Genomic DNA, 9999 nt, shown 5'->3' on the forward strand with positions numbered 1-9999 from the left:
TGTATAGCGCTGTATCTAGTCCAGCAGACTCCAGAGCAATTTACACTACATTCACACATTCATGCTGTAGCATTTTGTGAATAATGTAACAAGAGGCAGGTCTTCTGGGGGAAACTGAGGCTTTTTTTGAGGAAAGCGTTAGTTGGAAAACATGAGTTCAAAATGCAATACAGAAGGATAATGATGTGATCCTGCAGGAATGGTGTGCTGATTCTGGACAGATTTAGTTCCTGTAATCATTAAGAGGATTGGATTTGACTGTGTTCACACTGTACTGAGAATTACACCCATTTTCTATGAAGGTGGATTTGCATTAGACAAAAACTAGTTCATATTCCTCTCCTGGACCTGTGAAACTATATCAGAAGCTTTAATATAAAATGGTTTAAGAAAGTTAGGAATGCAAAGTTAAAGGGTGGTGCACATGAAAAGTTTCAGAGAATGTATTTAACAGCTTTAAAAAGTTTATTGATTAAAGTAACTCAACACATTTTATCCTCAAAGCTTATGTCAATACAATAAAATTAGTTCAAGTGAAATTTGTTGTCTCAAATGAAAACAGCAAAGTTATACCCCAAAACCACATGTAAACTTCCTATCATTGAATTCAAATATATTAACATACAAATTGACAAAGTAATTACACTTGACCTTATCTAAAAAAAATTCTTTATGGTGTTAAGTCACAGTGAAATAACCACCTGACAACACGACTGGACTGCTATGAAGTGATGGCTCACAAAATATAAATCATATATCTAGAAATCTGAATTGCACATGTTTTCAAAAAATAATGCTAAAAAATAACTACAGAGGCATAAAATCATTTGTGCGCTTTTTCTTTGTACTTGTACAAACTAGCAGTCCTTCATAATCTCAGAATGGCTTATTTTATGACATATTTAAGCCCAGCACATCCAAAGCAGTGTTAAATCAGGATTAGAGCTGTGAAACAATGCTACTCTGTCCTGATAATGCCTCTTCTTTGCTTATGGGAGAGGGGTTTTAAATCAAAATGAAGAAGGTGGCAGAGCACTCAGGCTGTCTTTGTTGGCTTCCAGGAACTGACTGCAAGCAGAAAACGTGCTGTAGAAGCTGGAGGAGAGGCCAGCCACGTCTGTCGAGATGTAGGGGAGAACACCTGGTGTGGCCTGGTTGTAGTAGGTGAACTGAAACAAAAATGGATGATCAATTTTGATACCTGCAGCAATGTGCTGTGAGCATTAGAGCTTGTGCCGCAGACATTGGGCTAACCTTGGTGACTGAACTGGACTCCTCCCAGATTGTGAAGCCAGCACAGAGCACCTCTCCTCTGGAGAAATCCTCTGTAGGCGGGTGATTGGGCAAAGTGACAGAACGCAGAGCGATCAGGTACGGGTCCCTGAGAGAGACAAAATTTAATTCTATGAAGGAGTAATATACGTAGAGCACAGAGACACATCCAAAACATGCAGGACAGTGGGCCCTGAAGACCAGGGTTTATCACATGCTGATGTAGAGTGTACTTCCTTGTATTTATTCCTGTCTCATAATATGGTAACATTTTGAATAAGTAACAAAGTAAGAAAGACAAAATTATTATCAAAATAAAGTGAGCAAATTATTTTAGGGCAACATATTGAATATATTAAATTGTTACAGGTTTATTTACTTTATTTACTAAAAAAAAGTGAACAAAATTGTGGTATAAATATCAGCCAACCTTACGAAATCATTTTTGAGCTGGAAAAAGAGAACATAAAATGATATGTTATTTTGAAGCACCTGGAATCACATGGCTTCCTTCTAGATGCAAGCAAGATAAAGTCTTTCCCTTTGCCCCCTTTGCTGACAGAGGGAGTAACCACGCGATAAAGAGTGTCATCCTCATCTGCCTGGTTGATCACCTCACACTCCCTGTGGTTGACACATTGACAAAAAAATTATTAGAAACATATTAAAAGTTTTCAGTCTTTTGAGGATTTGACAGTAATGTCACAAGTAAGCATTCATCTGGAAGTTACCGTTTTCTTAATGAAAAATCCTGTGCAAAATCATAAATCTTCACTGCTGGTGGCTGAGATAAGACAGATACTGGGACACTCTAATCTTCATCTGCTGTATTTAAAGCACCATGTTTGAAATGTGTGCATGTTACTGACTCATAATGCCGGTCCCATTCTTTCCTCCTCCTCAGGTCCGACAACAGGTGGAACACCTGCTCTGCTGGGACGCTGACGTACATCTCCACCTTGACACAAAGCATGTGGTTTTCCTCCAATGTGTATAGTCTCACCTATCAACATGTACAAACAGAAGTTGTTAAGGTATCAATATGTACAGTGCCAGTGAGAAATTTACATAAACTCCAAGCTTGCCATTTTAGTTTTGGACTTTTAATGATGCCCTTTGACCATTCTTTTCCCAGGGTAGAATGACTTCATAATACACTACTTTAGTGTATTTTTGGGGGGTCAGATTTGTTCAAAGACATTGTAGAAGAAATATGTATATTTTATAGCAACAAGCAATTTTGCATTTAAAATATATAATTCATAGTATCAACATTCTGCTGTATCTGACCATTTCCTATTTCTAAATAATACAATGTAGAATGTAAGTTGGAAAGCTAATCCTAACTTGGCTAACTATACACTGACCTATATACTATGCTAAGGTCACACTGACCTTATTTTTCTCTGAAGTTAAGACCCAGTTGTTCCGGGTATCCATGAGCTTCAGGGCTGATACATTGTTGTAGCTCAGGTACATCTGAAAGAAAACACGGTTGAGTGAACTCCTGAGCTTAAGCACCATATCTGGTGGGCTTCGATTGCTTCTCTAAGATACCTGGTTACTTGGATCCCAGGGCACAGACAGAGGCACTTGGGTTTGCTTGCAAGAGATGATATATTTTCTGTAAACATTAAGGCACAAATCAAAGACCAAATCTGACCAGCATAAACACTTATTTGGGTGAGACCAACACGTTTGGTTACTAAATTGAAGAAACACAGATTATGCTGGAAGCAGAGTGATTAACAACTGAACAATGAGCTTTTTATTCTTAGTAAACTCCCCACCAAAGTCTGCTCAGTTGTGATATGCAGCCAAGCCAAGTCATTTTCTTATGAAAAATACTGCAAACAAGGAGCTTTGTCACGCCATATTCACGCAACACTATGGTTGCACCATGATCTTTACAGAGAACAGACCAACTGATGCATTAGCAAACTGAATTGATTTGAAGATAATATATACAGTATATCAAGAGTTTAAGATTCAGTAAACTAAGATCTACCTCAAACCAAATTCACACTATAGCGCAAGTCCTAATAATGACTAGCGCTATAGTGTGAATTTGGTTTGAGGTAGATCCTAATAATGACTACATTCTCATTATACCAAGCATCAACTGAGCACAATTGTAATAAGGTGTGTATTTGTTTTGTTGCACATGTTGCAATAATCAGTGCAACTGAACTTCTTCACATTTCACCACATATCAAACACAATTTGATACGGACATGAACGCTAAATAATCCTAGAAGAACACTTGTTAGAGGATGTGAAAGGACAGTGGCAGAGGTCCACCTAACATCAAGACAGCTGTATTTATGCAGTCAGAGCAACAATAGGTTGATTTAGATCAAAGCATATTCATGAGTTAGAACATCCTAGTCCAAGTTCAAACTTAAATTGAATTAAAAAGCAGTGGAAAGATTTGAAATCTAATGTTAAAAGATGCTTTCCATTCAATCCAACTGAGCTATTTAGCAAAGTAAAATAGGCAAGCATTTTCAACCTCTAGATTTGGGAAGCTGGTAGACATACCTCAAAGACTTGGAGCTGTAATTGCAGCAACACATTGTTTTGTACAGTATTGAGTCAGAAGCTGAATACAAATTATAATAACCCATTTAAGATATCTATAAAAAAAATGCTTGAACACATTGTTCAAGCATTTTTCTTCAATTTCATAAAAACAGTGCAGTGTGTTGGTCTATACAGGTTATAATACTAGGATTGGTTGAAGTTTATGACTGCAACATGAGAAAATGTGAACATTCAATTCAAGGCTCTACCTGTCAAGGCGAATCTTCTTTCTTGCAACAGCTTCTTTATAACGTCTTCTTCCATCCTTTAAAACACATGAAACCCCAATTTAATCCAGACAAACGAATGTTGATTACATTGCAGAGCAAGGTCTCCAAATGATATAATAAACTTTGTTAACATACCACAGGCTCGGGTCGCAGGTGCGGCAGCGTGCGGGGCTTCCTGTCACTGTCCAGCACCTCAAAGGTCATAAAGGCACTATTGATATGGCGCAGAGGTTCTCCACCCTGATAGGCCTCTGCACAAACTCCCACCTCCATGCTACACAGCATCAGTAATACATTTTCAGAGCTGCAAACACACTAACCGTACATAAGTGCAGACTGAAATCAAAGGCTCTACAAATGAATAGTGCTGACATCACTCAGTTGATTCAGGCATTGTTTATTGAAATCTGTCAGATAATGTGGAGACGCACCTGTGTTTGAAGGCGTTGTTAACAATAGCTTTCAGCACCAGCCGGTCGCCAATGTGTGACGGCCCACGAAAATGGAACATGTCTATGGTCCTCAGGGTTGGGTGGGCGTTACACAATCGGCTGGATCAAAACAGAAAAAAGAGATGATATGATGATATAGCAGCATGGATCTCTAAAGATCTCAAAGTGATGATGCTCATAGGTCTCAAAAATAACACTTTAGCTACATTTACATAAAACAGTCACACTGAATGTTGACAGAAATGTTCCTTTTCTTTGCTCCTCACAAATCATAACATGGTGGGAACCTTTTTAGACTTAAATATATATTTTTCAAAAATCCAGTCATACAGATAACAAAATATATTCTACAGAGTATGTATGTACAAGAGTATTGACACCCCTTCAATTTCTTTTGTATCGAACCAAAACCCAAAACTTCAATCCATTTCTTTGGAAATTTACGTGATAAATTTCCAAAATTTATCACAAATTTATCACAAATGACAGAGTACTCCATTATTGTAAGGTATAAAGGAAATTATGCATGTATTTTACTTTTTTTTCCAAATAAAAATGTAAAAGCATGGCATGCTTATGTATTTAAGAATCAGATTTTGTTGCAGTTACAGCTGTAGGCCTCTAGAGGGTATTTCTCTAGCAGCTTGGTACAGCTTGATTGCAAAATAATTCAGATTCAGAAAGAATGGATGGAAAGCATCTCTGAACATCACGTCTTGCCTCAGGTTCCCAACTCTGTTTTCTTATGTATTCCTGTATTCATCCCAATACATGAATACATTTTGATCAAAACCACTCCATTGTAGATCTGATTGTATGTTTACAGCTACAGTATGTTCCTGTTGTAAGGTGTTCAGTGTCAGACTAAAGCCTTCATCAGCCTCTAACAGGTTTCCTTCCAGATTCGCCTCCCTCTGATCAACTTCACTCATCCTCCTAAACATAATCCCCACAGCATGATGCTGCCAGGGGCAGTGTGTTCAAAAGGTTTAGTTTTGTACTCATCTGTATCTGGTCCCTTGGCCTTCATGATCGAGGATTAAATTGTTTGTATTTTATTTCAGCATATCAGGACATAAAATAGCCTAAATAGTAATAACAGCCACACCTTTTTAGATTTGTATTTGTAAGAAAAAAAAAGTATGCCTCCCCTTTTCCACAAAATTCTATTTTCTGGTGGCTTTTTGTATAAATTTAATAAAATGCATCAAATTTGGGGTTAAAATATAAAAGCATGTAAAATATTCTGAATATTTTTGCAAGCCTCTCTAAAAATGAAGCTCTTCAAAAGAAAAAAACTGCATACCTTGCTGCAATTGTAGCCACATTCTCCATCCAGGCCATGATCTGGCCTCCAAACGTGCTGACTTGATGGTTGGCATGGGGTGGAAGCACCAGCTCCACGCTCTCCACTCGCGTCTTCTCAGATGGCACAGCGTCGTCATACTCCTGACATTCCCCTAATGAAAGACCCAAAAAGACCCAAAAAGAAAAGGCTGTAATTTTTCTGACCTTCGAGGACCGTGTGTTCTAAAAGCCTTGTGTCCTTACCCAGCTGAGCTGTGCTGCTGCTCAGCAGGTCTGTGATAATCTCAGCATGGATGAGTCGCATCCTCCGCCGCTCTGCTGCCAGGCTGTACTCCATCTGCTCCATTTGTGTATAAGGAATCACCTGCTTGAGCTGTACCTGTGCACAGAAAACCAAAGCGGCCAGAAGAAGATAAGCGAGCTTCACCAAAGTGCTGGTGTGCTAGAGATTATTTTAGTCCCCGCTCCGTTACCTTTCCAGCTTCAGTTCGTCTGGAAACAAAAGTGGCAAAGGCATGACAAACTTTCCACTGCCTGTCAGAGTAAAGATCTTCACAAGTCACCAGTATGCCCACCTGAAATTCACACGTTTACTACATTTTTATGTACGAATATGGCTGTTCAACTTAAGTATGACACCAGAGAGACGTCCACCAACCTCCATGCTAGACGTGAAGGCTCTATTGACTTTGGCAATAATACTGACAACTTGTCCAACTCTGAAAGAAACATTCGTGGATGCTTCTTTACAAACAACATGACTATACACAACAGCATTTTCCCTCTTTACCCTCAGATATTATTTTAAGTCAACAGTAAGAAAACTAACTATAAATTTGGGACGTTTGTCATCACTGCTAAATATGAAGGATTACAGGATGAAGCATATTTGATTTCAATTATTTTTTAAGAAAACAATTCAAAAGGTAGTTTGGTAAATAAATCTTAAACGCATGACACAAGTTGATCATTTTATGGTTGATAATACCTTACCCTATTGTGTGTTCGAAGTGGATGTCATCGACCGATGCAGTGACACAGGAGCAGCCTGCATGTCTCTCAGCTGGGAAAGGAGGGATTACACTAAATTAAGAATATCTTTTACTAGCTTTACTCATTCACTTAAATCTTTGAATGCACCAGCAGCAGAACTTTTCAATTTCACCGAGTTTTATTTTATTGTCTATCAAAACTCACTGATGTACGGAAGATAACAGATGGCTTGCTATCGCGCTTGGATAATAGAATTTATTATCTGTGAAGGTTTGTGAAAAATAGGTACAACAAAAACCATAAATACATGAAAAAATATATAATTGAATTTATGAAATGACTTCAGACTTGTATGGCGCTTTTCAGGGCCCTTGAAGATACTTTACAATGAAATCAGCCATTCCCGTTCACAAACACATTCACACACTGATGGGAAGCTGGTGGTAGTCACAGCTGCCCTGGGGCAGTCTGACAGAAGTGAGGCTGCTAATTTGTGCTACTGGCCCTTCTGACCACCACCAGCAGGCAAGGTGGGTAAAGTGTCTTGCCCCAATAAATTCTCATTCCTCACCTGACAAACAGGCTGTGGAGTCCATCCACTTCAGCAGCTGACCCACACTCAGCTCCCCGCAATGATTGGCGTGACAGGGCAGCACGATTTGACTCATCTGCACCTCTGTGGGGTTTCTATAAACTTCCCCGGTCTCTTGGATAAGTTGGGGGTCCAGCATGATGCCTGCATCTTTCCCCTCTGATGTCATAACTCACAACTACACAGACAGGAAGAGATCAAATAAATAACAAACATATTTTTACACGTAACATTCAAAAAAAGAAAGGAAAAAAACAACAACACGTGTATCATTTTTTGCCAGATGTTTCCAGTTGCTGTGTGATAAAATGTAAAAATAAAAAAAAAATTAAAAAGAGAGAAAAGTTAAAGGAGTATGAAGTACTGTATTGAGAGCTTAAATGACAAAAGTAAAGCCATATCTACATTATAAATGATGTAAACATGCACAACATGTTTATAAGTTGAGTAAACAACATAAAAGTGAGAAGTTAGCAAGTTTTAATGTGATCTCTTGCCACATCTGAGAATCACACATTCTTCAGTCAACGCAGAGCTTTTCATAATCTTCAGATAATCTGCAAATACGTTTCACTAAATGCGCAACATTTCTAACCCTCCACTAAATCTGACCTGAGCTCGCTCTGAATTTCTATGTAATTACAACTAACTACACTCAGGATGCAACTGTACACACAGAATTGCTTTCTATTGCAAGCCGGGGCACGTCCTTTTTAGTGTAGCAGACAAACTATTTCAAGACATGCAGATAAATGGGGCATTCAGGGAAGGCATTTGCTGGGATACTTCTAAACAGGGTCACACACACACACACACAGTCACCTGTTTCCACTGCGTCGGCAATTCTGGATTAATTCCCACAGAAATAACATTCACTACAAACTTATAACGGCGCTTCTTGAACTATACATGCTCATATTTCTAAGTTGACACTAAACATATGACTTATAATGAGGAAAAACACAGAAAAGAGCTTACTCGGTGTATTAAATTCAGCTGAAGTCCAATGAGAGCCAGTGGAGGTGTTGTTAGAGCTCATCGAACCCGAACCGTGGATCTTTTTCTGGTCGCACAATCCTCCAACACGGAGCCGCTGAGCACGCAAACAAGCCGCTTGAGTTTAATGAAGAAGTTTGGCCACTGGAGGGAGGGGGAGAGGCAGGGACACCGCCCCCCTACAGAGCTTACAGTGTGAACACGTTTTTAAGGTGGAACTGGAGTCCAGACACCGTGCTTTAATAGAAGTGATGTTAACTCATTTATACGTATCAAAAGTTATCTTTTAAGTATTCCTTTGGGACTTAACTTTAAACACTAATTCACATGCAGCTCAAACTTTGAGACTATATTACATTTGCAACTGTGATGCAATTTGCAAATTATCCCGCCATTGGAAACAGCACAGACAACAAATCTGCATTTTAAATGTGATGCTGGCAGCATGTTGCAAAACAAGATGGGGTGGAGGCACGCTTCCCACTGGGTTGCATCAGCTTCCAGCACTGCTTGGAAGCGTTTTGGAGTGGAAGGGACCAGGTGGAAACTAAAGTCTTTACCTTCCTTGTTTCCTAAAAAAAGCTAAATACCTCATCTTCTTTTCAATTTCAGCAGCAATAGATGGTGGGAATGTTTGACACTGCTTGAGAATAGTGACTGGTTGTTGGCAATATGTTCCCTATTTCCCTCTCTGGAATTGTCTTTCTAAATTTAGCAACACTTTGCCTAAAATGCCTGAATGACTGCAGATGTTGCGGCAAAACCCTTTGTTCAGCAATTATGATTCCCTCACTCCTGCACCTTAGATTATAATGGATGATAATCTTTCCTGTAACAGACCATATGTTCTCTTTGAAATAAAAGGATATGTAAAATTTAGATTTTTTTTTTTTTTGCACAAACCAAAAAGGTGGAATTATCTTTGAATCTTACAAAATACAAAAAGAAAAGGAAAAATACATTCTTTCTCCTTTTTGCATAGCACACAGCAGAGTGTTTTCTTGTCTGTTTAATAATGTTGATGGTTGTTATGGCTTTTCTCAGTTGTTTCACTGAGTCAACTTCAATTGGATTGCCAGTTTTAACTAGAGATCCAAATATTGAAGCCATTCACTGTTTGTTTTCTGTTTGGTCTGTAAAGTTTCTTTTAGACATTCTAAGCATAATCTGATATTAATTCTTATTAGTCATTAGTCAGGTAATTGTATCAAAGTATGTTGTTTCAAACTGGACTTAAAAACTGTGAAAATGTTTAACCAATCCCATTCCTACATTTTAAATTCATTTAATGAGATTTCTTTGGACTGTGTAGCTCATTGAGCAACATAGCTGCTTCACTTAGTCTGTATGGAAATACTTTGGGTTACATTGAACAGTAGCTAAATATAAATAACATTATTACAAAGAGCAGCAGTTCCCAAAGTTTGGATCACAACTATGTAAAGCGTCTTGAGGTCCTCTTCAAGAATTAGCCTATAACTGATGAAAAGAAAGGATGTACATATTAGAAATGTTGTGAGGAAAAAAATATAATCCAAAAACAGGTTAGAAAACATTTAAAAGGAACATGTTG

General features: G+C 38.3%; 1 protein-coding gene across 2 annotated transcripts; it reads right to left on the minus strand.

Moving 5' to 3' along the window:
* Positions 1-444: 444 nt before the first annotated feature.
* On the minus strand, positions 445-9318 carry acot11b (acyl-CoA thioesterase 11b). 2 transcript variants are annotated; one of them, XM_032571468.1, is made up of 16 exons: positions 8409-9318; positions 7410-7608; positions 6839-6908; positions 6504-6564; positions 6319-6420; positions 6089-6224; positions 5844-5997; positions 4517-4636; positions 4221-4389; positions 4065-4120; positions 2830-2896; positions 2668-2751; positions 2142-2275; positions 1765-1896; positions 1255-1381; positions 445-1169 (listed from the first exon to the last, which is right to left on the minus strand). In XM_032571468.1, exons 2-16 carry the CDS (start codon positions 7597-7599, stop codon positions 1011-1013), a joined length of 1761 nt encoding a protein of 586 aa, XP_032427359.1. In that variant the 5' UTR covers positions 7600-7608; positions 8409-9318; the 3' UTR covers positions 445-1010. The 2 variants fall into 2 exon arrangements, with proteins under 2 accessions (XP_032427359.1, XP_032427361.1); XM_032571470.1 differs by having other exon boundaries at positions 4221-4359; positions 8409-9316.
* Between the last annotated feature and the right edge of the window lie 681 nt (positions 9319-9999).

Source organism: Xiphophorus hellerii, chromosome 9, assembly GCF_003331165.1.
Source record: "Xiphophorus hellerii strain 12219 chromosome 9, Xiphophorus_hellerii-4.1, whole genome shotgun sequence".
NCBI lineage: Eukaryota > Metazoa > Chordata > Actinopteri > Cyprinodontiformes > Poeciliidae > Xiphophorus > Xiphophorus hellerii.